This window comes from Amblyomma maculatum, chromosome 1 (assembly GCF_055883805.1).
Source record: "Amblyomma maculatum isolate TAMU_Amacu chromosome 1, ASM5588380v1, whole genome shotgun sequence".
NCBI classification, from domain to species: domain Eukaryota; kingdom Metazoa; phylum Arthropoda; class Arachnida; order Ixodida; family Ixodidae; genus Amblyomma; species Amblyomma maculatum.
This window is the reverse complement of record NC_139344.1, coordinates 433,493,358-433,515,513: the sequence shown is the minus strand read 5'-3', so window position 1 is coordinate 433,515,513 and position 22,156 is coordinate 433,493,358. Positions and strand designations below refer to the sequence as shown.

The 22,156-nt window shown below is 44.0% G+C and overlaps 1 protein-coding gene across 1 annotated transcript in view; it reads right to left on the bottom strand.

Moving 5' to 3' along the window:
- Positions 1-18,059, bottom strand: part of LOC146209424 (4-vinylphenol methyltransferase 2-like) — a 36,389-nt gene extending 18,330 nt beyond the window's left edge. The window contains exons 1-2 of the mRNA XM_084587408.1: positions 17,421-18,059; positions 588-753 (exon numbers count right to left, since the gene is read on the bottom strand). Of these exons, the coding sequence (XP_084443534.1) occupies positions 588-753; positions 17,421-17,969 (715 nt within the window). The 5' untranslated portion in view covers positions 17,970-18,059. The remainder of the gene's footprint in view (positions 1-587; positions 754-17,420) is intronic.
- Positions 18,060-22,156: the final 4,097 nt, after the last annotated feature.

The following is a 22,156-nucleotide window of genomic DNA, read 5'->3' as shown; positions in this document are numbered from 1 at the left end:
CCCCAGTTGAAAGCAGAACAATGGTGCCGCGCGATGGAGCCAGTCACATGGTATATTTTGTATTTCGCAGATTTCTTTAAAGCTTTGACAAAACGTAGCGGTCGGGCTTTTTTTATCTGAAAGAGATGGAGTGGTTTTTTGAAAGGTGCTCTCTAACTTGGCAAATCACATTTATTGTCTCAAGACAAGAGTTAGTACATTTCAAAAATTATCTTACTTTAAAGAGTTAATTGTAAAACAAAAAATAGCCTGCGAAGCACCAGATGGTTCGCTGCTGTATGCAACATTTTCTCTGGCCTACCTCAAATATTTTTATTTTTTCTCATTGGCTAAGTTACCTTGGACACCTTAAGTCGCAATGTAAATCATTCATTACCTTGCATTCCTTCCTGATCTTCTCGGCTGTCATCTTCTATATCATAAATATTCGATCTTGCAGATCACACCAAAACGGCGAGGTTAAAACAGTAAAAAAGACGACGAAGCGAGAAGAAGAGCGCCACAGAGAGCGTACGCTAGGCTTCATTAGCACCTGACCTTGCTCTGGAGACGAAGGTAAGCACTAACACAGCAAAATAAACACGTACCCATCCAAGACTCTACACCTGGCATCGTCCACTGGGTGTCATAAACCGAGCAGGACACGACGGTCAGACCCGCTGCTTCCAGGGCATTTTTTTCCGCTGACACCACCTTCTCTGCCACAATAGGTGACTCAAAGAAGAAGCGGTCAGAGTACAGTTTTGTCGGGTCCTGTAGAAATGATTACGAAAAAACATTTCTCATGAGCTTCACAACCAAAGCCAGTTTCATTGAATGAATATTTGTAATACTACCGAGTTCTCCTAAAGAGTGATATGTCTGAATACAGCAGGTGCATGTCACGCGAGTGCTCGCAGATTTGATAGTTGTAGAGGGGGATTTTCATGCAATTGTTGAGAGCTAAGCGGAAAAAAAACTAAACACTTCCGTGACACCACTAAAAAGAAAATATGAGTTCTGGGAGCACAATCATCATACAAACATGCCTGGTTTTAAAAATTCTTGTTTGGCGCGTGAAAGCCGCAGTTCCTTATGCGCTATAAAACAACAAATACATAACAATTTTAGAAATATACTACACATGTGCACGTCCACTTGTTTGCCTCACAGGCCAAAAGTGCTTTCTTTATAGCTTATCGTTAATTCATGGACCCGACATAAAATTTTGTACATGACACAGCATTAAATTGCGTCTTCCACTACTCATATGTAACCTAAAAGCGGATGATTCTTTTGTATTCTCGAATTTAGTAAAACAAAAAACTGGTTTTTTATGTACCACTGAGTAGCTATCCGTATTTTCAAGAATGCTTATTCCCTTTCTAGCACACTAATCGCGTATTTTCGATTGGTTGTTTTTTGTTAAAACAGCCGTATTTATCTATGTCAGCCCAATTCTTCACACTGGACCACAAAATCACTTCTCTTATCTGAGTTCTGCACCAGCTAGAGCCCCTGCATCTCACTAAACTTCCTACTCTTGTCAGTGCCATTAACTGTCTCTCATCCTTTACCAAGCTCGCCTCTACTAGATTTCAGTTGTTACCCTTAGTGGCGATGCTGGCAGGACGAGATATATTTCTCGAGATTTAAATATCAGTGCTCCCACTCTACGGTACATGCGCTTAATTTGTAAGCGGAAGGTTTTACACGTTGGTGACTGTTCCAGCATATTTTATACAGTCCTTGCTGAAAAAAAAATGATGTCACCCTCAAACTTTGTAAACAAATCGAAAAGAGCGGTTAGGACACAATAGCGGCGCGTCATGGCGCTTCTTGCAATAATTCAGTGGGATGTTAAACATTGTTGCCTCTTCAGCTTCGTTTTTCATCATGCTTTTCGCATCTTGTCAGATAAATTGTGTGAAGCGATTGCTGCAAGGAATTACTTGCATCTTAAAATGGTACAAAAGTCCCACTGCTGTTTATACCTCCTATAGAAATTAAAAAGAAAGTAAACATAATAGGTTGACTCAAATTACCGTGGACAAGGTAGTGCCAGTCGTCTTTTCAATATTCCTAAAGATGAACTATTTTGAACACATTTAAATATCTATTTACCTACACTGAGGGGAACCACGAATTATTGTTAAATTTGAACTCCGTTAAACTGAGAAAGGCACTTCTTACTCATTTGATTACATTATGCGGTGTAGTGGAAATCAGAAATCTACCACCGCACCGTTTTTAAAAACCATAATTCGTCCAATAAGGAAATTGCGATAAGCGTTAACAACCTAAACCACTATTGCGTATGACAAGAGACAAACGTTGTGACCGGAACAAGAAGAGCACCCAGGGGCATACAATTTATCTCCTAGAAAAGATGTCGATGCTCTTTGCTTGCTTACGTTTTGCAAGTAATGACTGCACAACTTATTCTCAAGCTTGGAGTGGGTCCAGCACGTTTTCGTCCCCTCGTGTGTTCCAGCAAGCTACCGTAGCAGACAGAAGGCTTCCACTACATCACTCGCCATTAACAAGTTCGTTTTAAAATTATAAATCTCGTTTTGCACGTGGCAGCTAGATAAAAGTGGAATGAATGTAATCAGCAACGTTACCGGTGACCGGAAATAACATTTTATGTCTTCTCTAGAAAACCGACAAAAATTAACATTCTTACTTTAGTTTTCGGAAAAATTAGTTTGTTAAGTTGCGACAGATCACGAAATTCACTTTTGATATTTTGAGTTAGCTACAGCAATCGACTCTATAAGCGTCTAAGGATGGATTGGGATTACTTCGTTAAACTTAGACTGTCATTAAATTGGGCATTGTTAAAAGAGTTTTGACTGTAATAAAGGACAGACCTAGCTACAAAAATCCCAATGAAGTTAGTGAGGTGTTTCCTATCACTCTGGCGGATGACAAGCAGCTTATTCGTCAAACACAAATGATATTAGTTGGTTCAAGAGCCACTAGAACAACTGTGAAAAATCAACCTATTGTTAGCTATTCCACATAAATAAAAGAAAGGGGAAACTATGATCGCAAAACGAATTTTATTCGGAAGATTATGCTACTGATACAAAACACTTCATTTGCTATGGGTCGAAAAAAAAACAGCGTCCGACAAGGCAGCTAGGCACTTCCGCGCCTTCGGTGATGCTCGCACCAACAATACGCGATTAGGTATACAGGAATGTCACTAAGAAAGGCAGTATACGCTCGGCTTCATAGTCCGTAGCGGGTGTACGTTCGAGAAGCTCGTTCTATTATTTTCCTCTCCACTACATATATATTCATCACTTGCTATCTTCTTGAGTTATCTGATAAACTTTTGATAGTTACATTAAAGGCAGTACAAAGCGCACATTTTCTAATCTGTGGTTTTCGGCCATCATAGTCTCATTCATTACGCCACATGTTCTCCTGCTGGTAATATTAAAAACGGCACACAATGCAAATTTTCTAGTCCCGTTTTTTTGCTATAATAGTCTTATTCAATACTGTACGTGCTCTGCTCCTAGTAATGCAAAACAGCACACAAGGCCAATTGTCTCGTCCATGGTTTTCGGCAATCATAGTCTTGTTCATTCTAAACGTGTTTTCTACTAATATTATTGAAAACAGCACACAAGGCAAATCTTCTACTCCGTTATTTTCTGCTACCTTAGTCTTATTCATTACTCCATGTGCTCTCCCGGTAGTAAAAAATTCCGAGGGACTTTAGCGACTAAAGTAGTGACAGGGGAAAGCCTGAGTGTCGCATTATGCTATGCAACTGGCACTAATAATCAATAATTAAAAAGGTAAAGAATCCCAAGGTAAGCAGGTAATTAAATAAAAGGTAAGCAACTAATTATTCGATAATTGGTTAACCGATGAATTACTTCATTGGCCATAAAATTGTAATAAATAATTATTTACTGATTAATCAGTAATTGATCATTAATGGATATATGGCCATATAAGGTACGCATTCGCGAATGCTGTGGTGGTGTTCTGTGTTGGTCGAGACCTCTGTGACGTTATCCCGCCTCGGTCAATCAGAACGTCGCAAAAGCGGAACACATTTTGTCCACGACAGCATGAGCCATTAAAGGCTTTCGCCTTATAAACAGCGCCCAACGCAAATTTTCTAGTCCGTAGTTTTCAGCCATCATAGTCTTATTCATTCTCTGCGTGTACTTCTGCTCGGAATATTAAAACCGGCACACTAGGCAAATTTCCTAGTACGTTTTTGGCCATCATATTCTTATTTAATACACCGCGTGTTCTCCTGCTAGTAATAATAAAAATCACGCACAATACAAATTTTCTACTCCGTGGTTTCCGGCCACCTTATTCTTATTCATTACTCCACGTGATTTCCGGCGCAATTTCAAAACGTAAACATTGTAGACCTGCAACAGTTTTTATCATTAGTCATCGCAAAACAATTGAAGCTTTTGAAAGCAGCAAAAGTACCACTCAGGTACTTTACAATACCCGAATGTCCTCCCCTCCAGATCTGTAATATCCCAGGAAGAGATTTTCGAGATTAAGATGGGGGGAGGGGAGGGGTCAATATTGTGCTCCCCACGGTATCCTTTATCTTTAGCGCGTTAGAAAGAATCATTACGCTGGAATGTTCTCCTGAATTTTGTTATTGCGTCTTCCGAAGCATTTATAGATTTTTCTTCTGCACGCTGTAGTGATCATTCACATTGCCATATAGGCTTGAGAAACAGACTTAGGAAGCGTGCATACTGCAGGTTAATGTTTACATGACTCTGACTCCTCAATACCTCAGCAGCGCTTTCGATTATTCAGTTCAGTTCAGTCGTTCAGTCGTGTCCGACTCTTCGTGACCCCATGAACCATGTCACGCCACGCTTTCCGGTCTCTCACAATCTTCCTAACATCACATAACTTCAACTGCAGTGCCTCGAGGATGCCATCTAACCTACCCCTTCTCCGGCAACCCTCAACCTTTCCCAACATCAAATATTTCTCCAGCGACTCCTCTCTTCTCATCTGATGACCAAAGTACCTGAGCTTTAACTTTAGAATTTTACTCTCCAATGAGCAGTCAGGGTTTATGGTCAACAATATTGACTGAATTGACTCGATTATTACTGAGTCTATATGCGGTCGAGATATTGACAGGGATATTTTAATAAACTTTAAATTCGACAGAGTTAAAGGCGCCGAACAGCAAAAAACCAGGCGCCTGGTCTGCGATAATTTAGGACAAAAAAACAAAAACAAACGAACATGCCTCTGGCAGGTCCTAAAGGCATGTCACATTTTCGTGCACTGACTGGTCGTCCGGTGTGAGTTACTCGAGCTTGCAGGCGCTGTCAAATCGGGCTTCATCTTTCATACAGGAGGATGACATTGCGGTATGCAGGTTCCACAACTTTTGAACGCCACGTTGTAAAATGTGGTCTTAGACCTCTGAGGCATGGCCTACATTTTGTTTAATGAATGGTTTTATATCTTTGTGCAGTGGTCTTCCAAATAAAGTATCTTGCGAAGTAATACTGATCAGTGCTTGAAGGTTAGAAGAGCCGTTCCTTAAAATATTATTAATTTGAAGAGCAGCATAATGTATGTACGCGAAGGAGGATGCCAAGGGCAGGTGGTAAACTGCATCGTTACTGCAACTGTGAAAATTTAAAGACGAAGCGTAAGTGTTGCTTAGCTTGTGTTGTAAAAGGGCAGCTCAATTCATGGACAGTCAGGTACGTGTGCACTACATTAGTGCTGATGTTTACTGCTTGCATTTCTCCTGAGTGTTCCCTGATTGGCGACTGGCCCCACTATGTGAGCTTGAAATAAAAATGGAAAAACCCCAGGGTTAATTCATTTTACTGGGTTTTAAGTGTTACTTTCAATAGGATTTTCCGCTGTTTTTGAGACTGGATATAATTCATATGCAGCACCTTTGCCGAAAGGACCCAGGGTACATTCTCTCTATCTCAGCTGTGCAGCAAAAGCCCTAATATTGCTTCCAAGGCCAAAAATGTTTTAAACGCCATTGAGCCAACATCTTTTTCGCATACAGTTGTTTAGAACAAGACGGAATTCTTCCCTCCTCAACCCTGCACAGAGGCCATAACTTGCCTAAAAAGGACTGAGAGGTTTTATCAGTTAAGAATGGCGCATCTCCCTCGTAGGAAAGTGATCCATAACTTGAGAAGTTGACGCCGCACAGAAGAAGCAAAAAGTGCAGCCCAAAGCTACCACCGTCACGTTAGGCAAAGGCGGCCCAGTCGTTATCACAGCTGTCTATAGAGCACTTCAGCAGCGCTTTGGAATACGTGGGCGACGCTTACCGATAATGCCTAGTTTTAGACAGCTCCAAAGCTATCACTTCCACACTTGTGAACCTTTTTTATCTTTATTATTGCCTTATTCACAGACAATGAGCTCCAGTGGCGGCCGGTGAAGAGCGCTTTTGCCTCCGAACGAGGTAGCGCACTTCGTTGTGCGCTGTCAAAACATTTGTTCTGTGCGGTTACTTTTTTTAATAACGTTGTTTATTGCCTCAGGGCATAATGGAATATGTAAAGAAATTAAAGGGTAAATGAAAGAAAAAAGGTTGGCTGTTTTAATGAAGTTCAAGAGAGAGCGACGATAAGGCCCTTGGGCCCATTTAATGTATGAAGATGAGTTGTTCGGCGAAAAGCCCACTGCCGTCAGGTGCCGAATTCTAGTCAGCTTCAGTGCCGGGCAAACCCACAAGTTGTGAATATCTGTCTTGTGATCTTTTGACTTGCACAAGTGCATCCTGGACGTTGACATAAATATCGACATTGAGGCCATGTTCGTGTCACAGCAGGTGTGAGGGCAACCCCGACCCGGATCATCCGCAGCGCAGCCTCCACAGTGCGGGTAAGACCGCTGGGGTGGGTTACCGCACACGATGAGACAAGGGCACGTGTGCGGCGCCGGAGATGCTCCTTTCTTGTGAGAAGCAGAGTGGCATCATTCATAGTGAGGAAGCGTGTAATTGATGAAGGTAGAGTCCCCTGGTGGGTTGCAGAATCTACAGAGGTTTGCGAACTGAGTAGGTCACGTGGGACCCACTCAATTCGAATGATTTGTGAGATGCTAGCCGCCAGACGATGTATATTCTGGCAGATTTCTTGGCTGCGACTGACGCGTCGGAGCAGACGTATTGCTTGTACAGCGTCGGTGCGGATGACAATTTTGGCATTAGGTAGTAAGGTCGTGACCGTGAGAGAGCAAAGAGCCTCTTGGACAGCAACCAGCTCAGCACGAAAGAAGAAGGAGGTTCTGCAAATCGATATCTAGATGTGTTATTCAGCGCCGGCTTAAAAGAACAATGAATTGCAGTTGTCGTTTCGCATCCGTCCATGCTGGTATCTTCATATGCAATTACTGAGCCTGGGGCAGCTTGGTGTCTTGTTCTGCGATCATTTCACGGAGGGACGATGCCGCATAATATATCGTTGGCCTATGAAGGTCAGTAGGTTTGTTTCCACTCAGCTAAACAAAATTTCATGGAGCAAGAACTGGTGATGTCGGCGGCAATATGGTGTGCGATATATCATAGTCCCGGAGGGCTCGCGGTGAGTGCAAGGGTCGCCTTAAGGCTACGGGAACTGCGGCGTTGCTGTACTAGTTCATCTAATGTGTTGAGCTGAGCGTTTTCTTGTAGTGCCACGACCGGTGTGATGCGAGGGAGACAAGTGATGGTTCTCATAGCTTCTCTGTTTAGTGCTTCTAGGCGATCCCATTGAGCTCTTGTCAAGTGCTGAAATTGTGCTTGGTAAATGAGGCATGGCTGCAAAACCGCTATCACCAAATGCCGTTCGACGTGGGAGCGAGCGCCCCCGGAATTAGTAGCAATATGTCTTATCAGCCTCAAGGTCTGCATCGCCGGCTTTTTAGCCTAAGAAAGCCAGGCGGTTCCCGCTTCTGACTGATGAGTCGATAATCCCTACTATTCAATGTCTCACTTTCGTGAAGGGGATTTCCAGATAGTTGGAGACGGATCGGCGTCGCCGCGAGTTTACGGCGACCCCAGGGGTTGGCGACCGAAGTGATCATAGTTTTGCTCGTGGAAAGCTCTAGGCCAACAGATTAAAAATAGTTGGCAGTAATATCCAAGTCTGACTTCAAGGTTTCCGCTTGAGTAAACATGTAATGGTGGGTACATGGTGTGTACACCGTAACATCATCAGTATATATAAAAAAGTTGACCTCAGGGACATTATGTAAGCGCCATGCAATCGGAATGAAGGCAATGTGAAACAGCGTTGGGGACGCTACCGAGCCCTGCGGTACACCGCGAACAGGGACAAATGATCCCATGGAATCGCCATTAAGCCGTATTGCAAATCTTCTGTTTTCAAGGAAGAATTTCACAAAACTGCGTACCCTAAGAGGAAAGTGCAGCGTGTCAATACAATTCAAAATGGCATCGTGTCTAATATTATCATTCGCCTTTTCGACATCCATGGCGAGAATAGCGCGCACATTGCGGCTGCGGGTTGACGACAGACTTGCGAGGCCAAAACAGCCAGCCCATCCTCGGTGCCTATGAATGGACAGAAGCGAATTTGTGCGGGGAGGTAGAAACCGTGCTGCTCCAGCCACCAGAACAATCGTGTGGCTAACATTCTTTTCTGTCAGCTTGCACAGTGTTGACGTTAGAGAAATTGGCCGAAAGTTGCCAAGATCCGTCGGTGGCTTCCCTTGTTTTGAAATTGGGATCACAATGGCTGATTTCCAGGTCTCGGGTACCGAGCTGTCTGGCCATACATTGTTAATTGTGTCCAGAAGTTGAGGTAGCACAACGTCACTCAGGTTCTTGTACTCTTCGTATGGAATGGCATCCGGACCGGATGATGTCTTCCGTTTTGCCTCATCTATTGCGGCAAGCAACTCAGGCATAGAGAAAGGACTGGCAATACCATCGGTGTCGTCTTCTGTTGGCAGTCTGCCTATGTGTGCTGGAATCCCTAAACGTTAAAAGTGGTAGTTGAGGGAGGCAACCCATCATATTTTGGAAAAAAATCTTCCGTGACGCTTCTCTGGCAAAATCGTCCGGAGACACGTTAGCTGCGAAGCATGCGGTAGTCGCTGCGTCGGGACGACGGCGACCTTGTTTCATTGCCGGGAAAGTTCGCCAGAGATGAATTTGATGGATTTGTATTAAACTGCTCACACCAAGTTTATCCCTGCCGTCGTGCTAGATCTCGTTCATACTAGCGAGCCTTAGCTGTCATATGGTTCACCCTTGTACGCGCCTGAGTTGATGTAGAGTCTCGTGAAGCTGCCAGCTCGGCTTCTTGGAGAGCAGCCCACAAGTTGAGCAGACCGATGTCAGGAATCTGTCGATCGACATCTCTCCATGTGCTAGTTGTAGCCTTGTCCAACGCGCATTTTATGCCGTCAAGAAGCAGTCGTGGCGACCCACAGGCAGATCTTGCTTAATAGTGCGGAAACTATCCCAGTTGACCACAGTGCATTTACGGCGCAACCGGCAGGCTCGTGGTGGATGAACATCAATGATGATTGGGGGATAGTCACTCCCCTAGCAATCAGGTTCAATGCGCCACGAGGGAGTGCCAGGGCCAGAACAGCACGTCAGATCAAGGACATATGTGGCATTGCTGCTGTTGCAAACAATCCGCGTTTCTGTGCCGGGATTATTCAGAAAAGTAAATAACGCCTCAGCGGAGGCGTCCCGCACCCGCCTACCACGAGGGCTTGAAGTAGGATACCCCCCATCCTGGTGTGTAGCATTGAAATTGCCTCCGACTAGAATTGGGCAACTGGGGTATTTTCTACGCACACTCAACAACCAGCCCCAATTATTACGTGAGGGAGAGCCACCTGCTGTCCTGAAGTAAAAATACACTACCACAACGGTTGTCTCTGACAATTTAACAGCAACTGCAACAACCTCCTGCTTTGAGTTGCAAAGGTTTTCCAGAGAGAGGCTCACTTGAGGGAAACGTGTCTCAACTTACACCGCCACCTTTCCTGGAGCGGAAGCAGTGTGCACAAGACGGTCAATCATCGATGGGGACGCGTAACCACAAAAGCCTGGAATTGTTGGCAAGGCGTTGGTCTCCTGAAGAAACAGGGCCCACAACTTAAGCTTGCGCAAACAAAGACGGGTTTTTAGCTCCCCCACTTTAGTGGAGATGCCTCTGCAGTTTCTTTGGAGCACATCAGAAACTTTGTAGCAGCCATCCTTCGTTAGCACTCCAAGCAGTGCATTAAAACAGATGTCAGGTTGGACAGCTGTGTCACCATGAAACGCAGCAAGGATGCGGTAGAACTATTTGAGATTGCAGAAGACACGCTGGAAGTATCTCTGAGTGAAGCAGCTTTGCAGGACATAGTCGGTGGTGATCCAACATTTCTATTTGCGGTGCTAGATCCCTCAGCAACCTTTCGGCGTGATGCTGTCGAAGCTTAGTAACCTCTGCCATGAGGCGTGAAATCTGGTTATCCACTTCTTTCATGTCGTCGTTGGGAGGCTCCGGTATGCTTCGCTGTTTATTAGGCTGCTGGCGTCGGCGGTCCTTACACACTTTGTCGCTATATGTCAGCTGCCCAGCGATTTCATGCGGCTCTCCAAGTTCCGGCCACTCGTCATCATCCCATTGGAAATCGTCAAACCGGTTGTAAGTGTGCACAGGTGCCGTACTTATACATTCTGAGACCATTGCTTAGTATTGGCACGGCGAATCTTTTTTGTTGCCTTCTGTTTTGTAGAGCAGGTTGGAGAAGTTATATCATGGTCGTCAGCCCTGCAGAGGCCGCATTGGTAGGCTGGTGCGCCCCCGGGCGCTGCTTCTTTTTGAGGTGGGAAAGGGCAGGATCTACGCATGTAACCAGGGGGGAGGCAACTGTAGCAGTAGACTGCACTGGGCTTATATGGGCGAGGTCGTAAAATGCAGTTGTAATAGTACAAGCCGGCTGGTAGCGTTGGTCGGCCTTGCAGGGTGGCAATGCATGAGCGCCCCTTTCCCATATAACATGCTTGAATCACTCGATGTGTGGGACGGTATAATTCACGCTGAAGAGCGGCCTGGTCTTCATTAATGTCTGCTTTGTAGAGAACTCAACGTTCTAAGTCTCACCCCTCAACCAAGTACACCTGTACTGACACCGATATCTCACTTGTTAGTGTAATACACCGTTAGCGTTTGCAGGCGTTCTACAGCAGACAAAGTCGGGAGCCACACAGCGATGGTGTTGGATTTCTTTCTGGCCATAAAGCCGCGAGAGCTTTTCGTTCCGAGACATGCATCCAGATTGGCCTGTACAATCCTGTTTGGTATATCTGTCACGCTCTTGGTTGCCAGAGATTTATTTTACTTTGTAGCTCGCTGAGTTTCAGGTAGCTAAATCAGCATGGTAAATCTTTAAGCAGGAACGCTTGCCTTGAGAGCAGCCGCTGGCAGAGCAGGAACCCGGTGCAGCGTCAGCCGAAGGACCCTTTTGAGATGCACGAACGCCCGGTGACACGGATAGCAGAGCCGATGACAGGTCCATGGAAGTGCCCGGCTCCTCGCGCAGTGCGGCTGGAGGTCAATCCAGGAATATAGGCTGAGCAGCCATAGCCGTGTTCCGCCCAGAGGGCAAATCGCTCACTGTCTGGCGTACATGTGCGCGAGGCGGGAAAGGATCTTTAGGTGGTAAAGAGGTAGCACGGATCTGCACGTCTGGCCAATGCTGAGGAACTGCAGGTAGTGCCATTGAATCCTGTGGCGTCAACGAATCTAGCTCCATCAGCGTGTCCCCGAGGGCGTTAGGCCTGGCCTCTGTGCACAGTTCAGCTGCAGGAATGACTGTGTGGCATTTGGTGTATGCCACGCAACAAGATGGTGACAGGACGTCTGGAGCCTCCTCGGATGGTGTGAGTGAAGATCTGCTGTTTACGCGAACGGATTTACGTGGCTGGCGAGATGTTTCACAAGAGCGGTTACTTTTATACCAAGCAGTTAACTAACAAGTACGACTTCATATTTATATTTTTCTTCACTTTTTGTGCCTAAGTTTCTGCCATGATTGACAATTATTCTAAGGCGTCTGTTTCTACTATTCTAAAACCTGTAGCATCTACTGTAAGAACCTTGACCTGTTTCGTCTTCGTCTATTGATAGCTTTATTCCTATTCTCTTAGCGCACGACCTCTTTTTAAAATTAATGTAAGATTTGCGGCCAGAACGAAGAACGTTATCAGATGATATGAGCTCGCCGCTAAAACCAAGCCATAGTCCGTAAAAGCAAGATAATGTGGATAGGTTGGGAGGCGGCCTGTCGAGCTCCGACCATGTTGAAGAGATGTCTTTGGTTGAGAGAGCTCTGGCGGCGGCTTCAGGCAAAGAAGTCCTGGTCCGGGGACGTGACAAATGGTACCTTAATCTTCAGAAACGTTTTCCTGGCATGAATTATTTCTACTGCTAATACACTTTGTTTCTTCTCCGAGCATAAAGACAGCATCAGAAAGCAAGAACAAAGAAAATTGCATATCTGTTCTTTCTGTGATTTTTTTTCACCTGAGATTAACAGGTGTGATCTCCCTCATCTTATTCTTCAATATTGGTTGCTCGCTGACGATGTCGACCACAAAGGAATGTAGAACATTCTCATTGTGAAGCTGCCAAGAACGCTGTACAATTTCCAACCTATGCGTCTGGAGTGATTGTTCAACGGGTAATAGCAGCAAAACTTGATAGGCATATTATAGAATAAAATATATTTGTCACGTTATGAATACAACGAGCGAAACCTTCTCGGCAGTGCAAATGCACAGAGGCATCTTCTATCGTGTTGCGCGACCTTGGGCGCCGCCACCAGCAATTGTTGGCGATACCGTCTGAGAACTGACAAGGCGATAAAAGCGAGGCCGTTATTGTTAGAACATGCTCAGGTGACTGCCCTAGAGAGCCAGATGTCGCCGAAGTGTTTCGCCCATGCAGCTGGAATCATTCATTCCGAGCGCTCTGGACAGTTCTGCCGATGTCTTTGCTACACAGCTTTTGGTTTATGACCGTGATTATCTCCCGGTTATGTTTGCCGTGACAAATGGTTTGCACTGAACAGACAAAGCTTCTGAAATTTCTTTAGTTTGGAATAACTATGCATTCAAATTTCGTGCTCGCTGTCATTCTTTGAATTTTATTTCAAATTTGCTCTGCCTAATTTTGAAACGACTCAGACTATTACTAGTCAATCCTTCACTATGAATAATGAATTATATCGAATTAACAGCTCTGTTCTCTCAATATATGCTATAAACGGCGCACCGAGTAGTGAAACTGAGCTAGTTTAAACAACGAAGTAAAAACAAAATGGCCTAAATGTGGTGTGCAAAAACCATTTCAAGTGATCCACAAAACAGTATAAGAAACGACTGGACCTTATTAACTCTTTAATAAAAACAGATGTCACTAGAGCTATTGGAGGGTGGCAGAGCAACACAGGCAAGAATGTAATACACAACAACGCTCGACGGCATAGAGCACAGCGACCTCTCAAGTTGCGACCATCTGATTGCTTTTATTAGCTTAGTGAAATGTTAATTATTATAAGTTTAATCCCTGGCTCTCCCCCACGTACGTACTGCATTTTATGGTCACCTGCAACGGAGAGCTACCTTTGCCTATGCACTGCATTCTAGTGACGGGCAAGTATTGTGCACTTGACTTTATGCTGAGGTGAACAGCAAGCCGGAAGGATAATAATAACCAAATTTGCTCTCTTTGGCTGTTAGCTGTGAGGAACATGTCGGCCCCTGGGATGCTAAGTTGCTAAAATATAAAAGTTGGTGAATGCCATAAAACAGAGAGGCGATTACTTGAAAAAATATTCAATACTTTGCTAGGGGATACTTGCAGTCTTTTCTGTGTGGCAGCAGAGCTAGAAATTTGGAAACCAAAATGGCTTTGCTTAGTGAACACGGCTGCAACTATTTTCACAAAGTTGAAAGCATGGCACCTTGGTCAGTCAGGGTATAAATAATGCCGCCTGAGGAGTTGCTACCACCAGTGTGCAGTTCCCTGCCAGGCTCAATTGTGCCATAACTTCAACTGCAGCTATTTTTTTATGATATGGAAATGGCTATAAAATGTTTGACAGCCGACCAAATTTACTTCCAATATTCCCCTCGCATCGTCTTGGCTTGCACGTTGCCTCTGTAAGGCTAAATGGTTAATCAATTGGACCCTGTGCGACCCTCAAAAGGTACAAGCAGGAGCCAGCATTCACGTACCAGTCAGATATTGAAGTTTAGTTATAGCGTATCAGATCCCAAATAAGAGTGCACAACTTCCTAGGAACTGTCGCGCAATGGCTTAGCGTTCTGGCTTTGGAAGCGCAGATGATAGCGTTTCAGATCTTATTTTCATTTCGCATTCCATAAAATCCAGTATTTTTTGTACCTACATGGACCAAGTCATAGGTTTGATTCGATAGAGATCAAACTGCCTATATATTTAATAACTTTAGTTCGCTTTTTTGGTGATATATGTATAACGTAGTACTCAGTTATGTCAACAGTACAATTATTTTTTTCTTAAAACTAATGTTGAGAGGAAAAAATACGAATAAGATCATTCCACATGCAAAGTCTTCGCACACATCGCTGTGCCCGGATTTTTAAATCATATGAACAAGTGGAGTCATTAAAGCCATGGTTAATATATGTTTGCAATCAAACTACACGTAGCAAAGAGTAGATTAGACGTCTTTCCACCATTCTGAGAAAGTTATCGATTCTAACAAAAAATTCAAATCTATACTTATGAGAATTACGCCTTGTTTATGAATTACTCCCTCCGCGATTATTAGCCACACTGCCATCCAATGTTTTAAACAGATAGGTACTTATGCAATATTCAAGCTCACTAACCTTGATTCTCACAAATCAACTGTAATCATAAGAAATCCTATGCGAAATATTGCATTTTTGGCTCTATGAGTCCTTTCCAAAAATAAATAATAAAAGCCATTCCTAATTCTGCTCAAAACTCTTGAAACAATGCTCAAGACGAAGATAAAAACGAATTTGTAAAGACACGTTGTATTATTTTGTTCCTTATAAAGTTAGCAGAACTCAATATTGTCACTTTACCAGCATTGGCAAAAACACCTCAATGGCGGTAGTGAAGCTCCTGCTACTTTGTCTCTTGCTTCAAATTTCCCGTAATTACCTTGACACACACGTTTCATGAGTGCACGGTATAAAGTAGTTTATTTTTAATAGGCAGCAACAATCTGTGACCTAAGTGCGATGAAGTGGTATTGCGGTCGCCGAATGAAATAGGGGAGGGCACGGGCCATAATAATTTATGCAGAGAAAAGTTTGCCTTTTCGTGTTGTCCTTTCTTAATCACAATATAATACATGATTTAAAAGGAAATGTGTTTCCTAGGCATAGATTATTTATTCCAAGCGGAAGTGCAGGCCATTGCAAAAGAATGTTAAGATACTTTTCATTACATTGTTCTCTTTCCACATTCAACCACTGAAGACAGCTTAGGTCACTTTATTTAGCAGATCTAAGGAAATCACAAGAAGTATCCAAGGTGCAAACATTTTAGGTGATGAAAAATGCGCGTACTGATGCCGCCGTCTCCTCTTCATAACGTTTACTGATATAGCAATGTGTTACTCTGAATCGATATAGTGTCTCGGATAATTATGAATGCTGCTTTCTGCTCTACATTTGGTCGCATAAACTCAAAACGCGACAGCCTAGATAACGTGAGCCGAAGGCAGTTCCCAACCGGATTCATATGCTAACTGCACATCGTCGCAGACCACGTTGTCAGGCCTTCCGGCTAATTCCGGTTACAATGAGCTCCACCTGTAGGTATTTTGCCTAATTGACTAGTGCATGTAGCCACTCTCCAGAGCAAAGCATTTTATAGATTGTGGTTCACGATTATGAGAGTCAGAACGCACCTCTTGCAAGAGAAAATGAAGTTTCTAACGCATGACACGGCACATGCCTGCTTCATGCAAATCAAAATTCATGATGGTGCCAAAACGAACACCACCTTCTTTAAGATAGTCATATGAGTGAACAACAAGGTTGCAAGGCATTTAAAAACAAATATCGATTGCACGAAGTGTGATAAAGCATCTACACGTCCATACAGTGTTGTCTTTGCTTGCAACAGAAAACTGCAATGAATTTGCGGATTTGTAAAACACCAGTCATACCTTAACAACCAGGGAACAGGCCGAACAAATGTGATGCAATTAGCATCTAAAATGGCCTCTGAAAAACGTTCACGTGGTCATTGAGCTCGGGCGAAAAGCTCAACAATTATTTCACCAGGAAAAAACAGGCGAGTGTGCAGACTTGTGATCCATTGCATGCGTATGTTCATGCACATAAAATTATGCGCACAAGGCAACACATATACCATTAAGATTTATCTTTAACCCACAAAAGAAGTCACATAACTTTGAAATTACTTGGTGCTTCCGTGTCGGTTTCTGCAGTCCCAATATACTTTATGCACCTGAGGTCACATTTTTTACAATTATTTAATTCTTTATATCTCGGGAAAAAAATTTACATCCTACAAATGTTCAAGGAATAAAAGCTTCTAAGAACAGAATGATATGGGCCCAAGGACTTCTGAAACATCCAGCCAGTGGCAGAACGCACATCGACTGCTTTACACATGTGCAAAAAGAGCGTACTTAAATTATCAACGGAAGTCAGCGATGTGTGCGAAAAGTTTGCATGTGGCAATACATTGTTCATATATTTTTCTCCATTAATATTATCGTTAGAAAAAAATTTTCACATTCGACGTAATTGTGTAGTACGTGGACAATATATCCAAAAACAAAATTAATTCAACATAACAAATAATTAGAACGTTTGTTCTCTCGTTGAATGACCCATACACACCTGAGTTCAGTGTGCATTTCCGTTTGCATTTGCTTGTGATTCTGAATGAGGAGGTCTGATTATGAATTGGAGATACTGATAATCCTTGTTTTGATTTTTCTAAAAAACTAACACATCGTAGGTTATGCGCAGTTTCTCTGCTGAGTTCTCGCTAGTGTTATGCAGAATTGTGATATAGATAATACCGCATATCACAGTTTAAAACGCTGTTAGGCGGGAAGGAAGGCTTAGTCAACCTCTTGGACCATGAAATCTCGCGCGTGCACATACTGCGCCGTTTGTTGTTTACGACATGTGCGTAATTCCAAGTCAATAAATTTGTCGTCAGCAAACGTTCCAAATAAGCACTATGGATTAAAAGTGCTAAGTGTCTGTTAGAATGAATTATACCTGAAATAGCAACATTACATGATGCGAAAGCTACGTAAAAGGGTACATTGAAATGTTAGCTTGAGTGAAAGTGTAATTCGAAAGTGATTTGGAACTTGCTTGCGTGTATATACGGCACGAGGCTGGGCAGAATACTCACAGGTACGTAGGCCTTCCACTGCTTCATACAGCTGAGCTGGTACATGGCATCGGTTATGACAGATCCAGTGAGTGTGACGAGTGCGCATTCGCCACCGTCTTTCAGCAGCTGAAACATGTTTCTGTACGCTCCCTCCAGATCGCGAACACACTGCAGCGCCAGGAAAGAGAATATACGGTCGAACGGACCGTACTTGGCCAGGAGCGATTGCGGATCATCCTTCTCAATGTCTAGTTGGTCGAAGATGATTCTAGGGTGACTGGCATGCTCCCGGGCGTAATCAAGCAGGAGGTCTGACCTGTCAACAGCAACAATGAGGCGACAAGAGGGCAGGTAATCCAGCAGAGCATCTTTGGTGAAGCCTCCCGAGCCGCAGCCGATGTCAAGATGCTGCTCTCCTGCGCCTATGGGACGGATGAACTGCACGCGCTCCAAAGCGTCGAGTTTGTGCTGGTATCCGGGTTTCTTTGCATCCTTCAGAGAGGAAGGGTCGATGTAGCAGGATGTGGCACCGGAGTCTCTTGGCTTCAGAATGCTGCTGGTAGACATCTTCGCAGCTCCTTCGGTCTGATCTTCTTGTTACTTCAATCAGCGTAATTTCTTCCGGCACTCCGCTGGCGTGGCTACAGCCGACTCTCTGAGAAGTTCTGCGGGATATGAAACGTAGAATAACACAAGTGGTCGTAGCTCAACGTTATCCGCGGAATGCAGGTCACAAGTGCTTTAAAGCAAATATAAGAAAGCATCGCACAAAGGTCTCTCACAAAAGTCACCTCGGCAAGATAACTCTGACAGATAGCCGCTCTTTCCTTTTCGCGATGCTCATTTTTTTTTTTTGTTGCCATGAAAAGCACTTGGGAACAAAGTATAGATGTTTTCCCGTGTTCTTGCTCAAGAAACCCATCCAAATGAAGGAGAGCGCTGCCGCACTATCTTACCCTCTTTAGAAAGCCTTTCAAGAGAGATTACCATTTCAAGTTTGACGAAAATAATACGCATTTCTTCACACTGTCGTGCCTTACTACACAATTGGAATGCCATTATAACTTTTATCGAAATTGCTCACATTTACGATAACCCTTTCGCATTTTTGAAGAGAATATGTCAGCCTGCAATATCGCACGGAACTACACCATTATTTGAATAAAAAATGCATGGCGCATTGTTGTTTGAGGAACATGGTCTTTTGTGAAGGCCAGAAAATGCATAAGGCTAAGCGAAATATGGGGTAACGGGTGGTTTATTGAAATGGCAATTAAACAGTTTATGATTAACAAAACTTCTAGAGGAAAACAAGTTGAGTTCTCTAGAAGTTTGTAAACCTTTAAAAATTAGAAACCTTATTAATCTTCCTTGACGTCATTTATTTCGCCCATATTTTTAAATGCATAGTCCTTTACTACCTTATACACAAATGCCTGTCCCCTAGGACATCAAATAGGGTGAGGCGACCAAAAGTAAATTATTATAATATGCATCTGCCCATGCCACTAGGTATAACAGGCTCTGTCCCCTAGGACATCATCAAATTTGGTAAGGCGACCATAAAGAAAGTAGACTGTATGCCTCTGCCCATGCCACGAGGCATAACAGGCTCAATCCAATCAAGCACATATGATTTGATCCCCAAGGAAAAGCTTGGGCTGTGTTTTGCACCCTTAGGCGAAAGAACACGAAGGCTTCCAAAAACATGAGGAATTTTACATAGTGGCCCATTGCCAGAGAGCGGGCCCGGGGATATTCCCCGTAATCTGCCCTGTTAAGTAAAAGGAGGTGATGGGACTTGGGAAATGGAAGGGCGTTGTAGTGCAGGGGCTACGGGAGTTGAGGAGGGATCGAGGCAGCGTGTGTTTTCTCTAATGGTCCTGATCGACTCGAGCTCTCTTCCTGGTCTCAGTATAAGGCGAGCACTCGCCTTGCACGGCGAGTGCACGGCCCTCGACCTTCAAGCGTATTCTCAAATCACATCACATTGGCTGGGTCTCCGCTACCAGAGACAGGCTGCTGGGCCACTTTTGGGTTCCCCGTCCCGCTGTTAGATTTTCTCGCCCCGACTGTACTTAGCCTACTAGAAAGGGACATTTTGCCGTATTATGATTCTTTCGGCCTTACTCCAAGGTACTTGGATGCGGGGCCCAAGGTCCCTTTCATGTTGAAACCCTCAATGGTTTCCATTCACCGTGTCCTCTCCAACATAGTATGTTAGACGGCTACTCGCCAGGCTGGAGTACCTGGCCCCATGCTGGTTTGAAAGTATAAATAATTATGAGATCATACGTTTGTCGATTTCCTGTGCATTCATCTGTGCCTACTTCTATACGCCTCATGCAAAGCGGCTGCCACGCCACTGGTGCTCAATTTGTGCTCAATTACCTTCTTTTAGTAACGAAACATCCTCTTGAAATATTAGCGTTAATCTACGCAATTCAAAGTGCTCCTAAGGTTTTCACGAAAATTTTAGTTTGCGGCCAGCTAAAACGACGACAGCACCGATTTTTCTGCCGCATAGATGCATTTATAACAACGCTATGACGTCTTGTGAATTAGGCCGATGAAGCAACATGCCTAGAAGACAGCGGTCCTGGAACATTTTTGTGGCGGCTGGCGCAGAATGTCTCATATACTGAATAGAGGTGCGTCACTATGACCGCTGTAAAAATTGTAATGCAAAGGAAGGGTAAATAAAAAAGATACAAAAACAGCTAATATTGTGCTGAGGTATATTATCGGTTGATGCAGCATACCCACATTAAAGTTGTGCTTATATTGCAGGCGGTCATTGAGCGCTTTTTGTAGGAGGCAACTGGCGTGTGTACGCATTAGTTCTCCCCAGATGGCTGCAGCATCATCAATGTTTTGGCTTCTCCACAAAGGTCACATAACGTTATGCCACAGGCTACCGTAGAAAAACAATCGGAAGGAGCTGGAACAAAAATCGCAGCCGCGATCATCGGCATTCATCGCAGCGACGGATGAGCAGCAGCAGCTCGTATCCCGGATGGGCTATTCAAAACGACTGATAGGCGGCTTTCAATAGCGCCCCAATAGGCGGTGCAACCGGCGTATATTCATATACAAGCAAGCTTCCAGTTACCGCCATTTACATTTACTCCATGACAGAACGTTCTCTACTATTAAAGCTTCCCGTTTTGCCTAATTAGCAAGGTGACCATCATGCTTAGATGGAAGTTCTAGAATTTCGCTGCAACTACCTTGTTTGGCGCCGAATAAAATATTAAAAACGCTTTTCTTGATAAATGCAACAATTCGCAGCCGCGTACCATCGGGACTAGTTAGCAAGTACTGTCTTCTTATTTTCTTTTAAGCTGTGCAAACACTAGTGCATACAGTATGACCAGTACCAGCTGTGATGCTGGATGTGAAAAGCCACTTTTCCACAATGCAACGTAAGTGTTCAGTAACTAATTAATTTTTGTAGATGTTCTAGCTGCGATCGACATTTCAATTGAAAATCATGAGAGGTAGAAACATATATAGGAATGAATGGTTCCTAGTTATACAATATTACTGAAAATTTATTGCAAGGTGTATCACATTTTTAATTATGCAGAGCTTGTTAAGGCACTGCAAAAACGCGAATGATAAAGAGTGCAAGTAACATTCCAGTAACTATGTGGAATTAACGTCTCAAGAGAAGTTTTCGCGTCGAAAAAGCAGTGCCAAACGCTTAAACATATTCACAGTGAAGGGAGATATACAACAAAGGAATAAGAAGGTCATAGTAAAAAGCGATGTAGTAGAAAAAGTGTCTGCAATAAACGGAGAGGAGTACATTTACTACCATTTTCTATCAGCTGGTTCATAATGCGAAACGGAATCGCCTAAAAGAGGCACCACCGCGAATTCTTGAAAGAAAAAGGAAAAAAATCTTTCTCTCTCTCTCTCTCTCTCTCTTTATATATATATATATATATATTGTTGCGAGCCTGAAGAAAAGGAAAAAAATTACCGACGATAACGTTACTTCCTAATGCGAAATTTGAGCGCAGCAAAAAGCTGTTTCACCTTTTCGATAGATTGAGGCAAAGAAATCGAGCAACACATGTATGCGCTATCACAGAATTTTTTTTTTATTTTTCTCACGTATTCCTTTAACAAAGACTCCACTAGCAGTTCTTGACAGTCATGAAGGAAGCTTTGTGGTCGGAGAAATAGACTGATATATGTTCGACTTGGTACACCAATGCTTGATTCGCAAAGACGAGATCTACACAAGTGCCTCGCGAGGTGAGTCTTGGCTTGGAGCTTGACACGGACGCTTGGTGTTCGCATCAGCTCCTCCAATTTTCGACCGTGAGTGCGGAATTCTTGACTGCTCATGTTTCGAATAGCCGCAATCGACGCATGAAGGTGTTAAGCACCTGTGCACCCTCTCTTCGGGTCCGTCTTCCCGAATTTGCGGATAAACTTTGAGATTGCTCTGGGAGCCGGCCACCGCCACATTAGGCCTAGGCCTAACCCTTCACTCCCCCGACTTCACGGCCCACCAACAGCGGCATGGTGCGCACTGAAGATGGGACTACTGATACTGCATCAAGATGGGACCGGGCCATGGAGGCTCGACGTATGGCTCACCCCGATGTCCTCTCTGCCCAGCAAGCCCCCACGAGCTCGACTCATCAGCCCCCGGCCGGCACAGCCACACCAACGCAGCCTACGCAAGGCAAGTCTTCCACCGTTCTAAAGCGTTCACCACCGTTGCCCAAGCTCCCGAC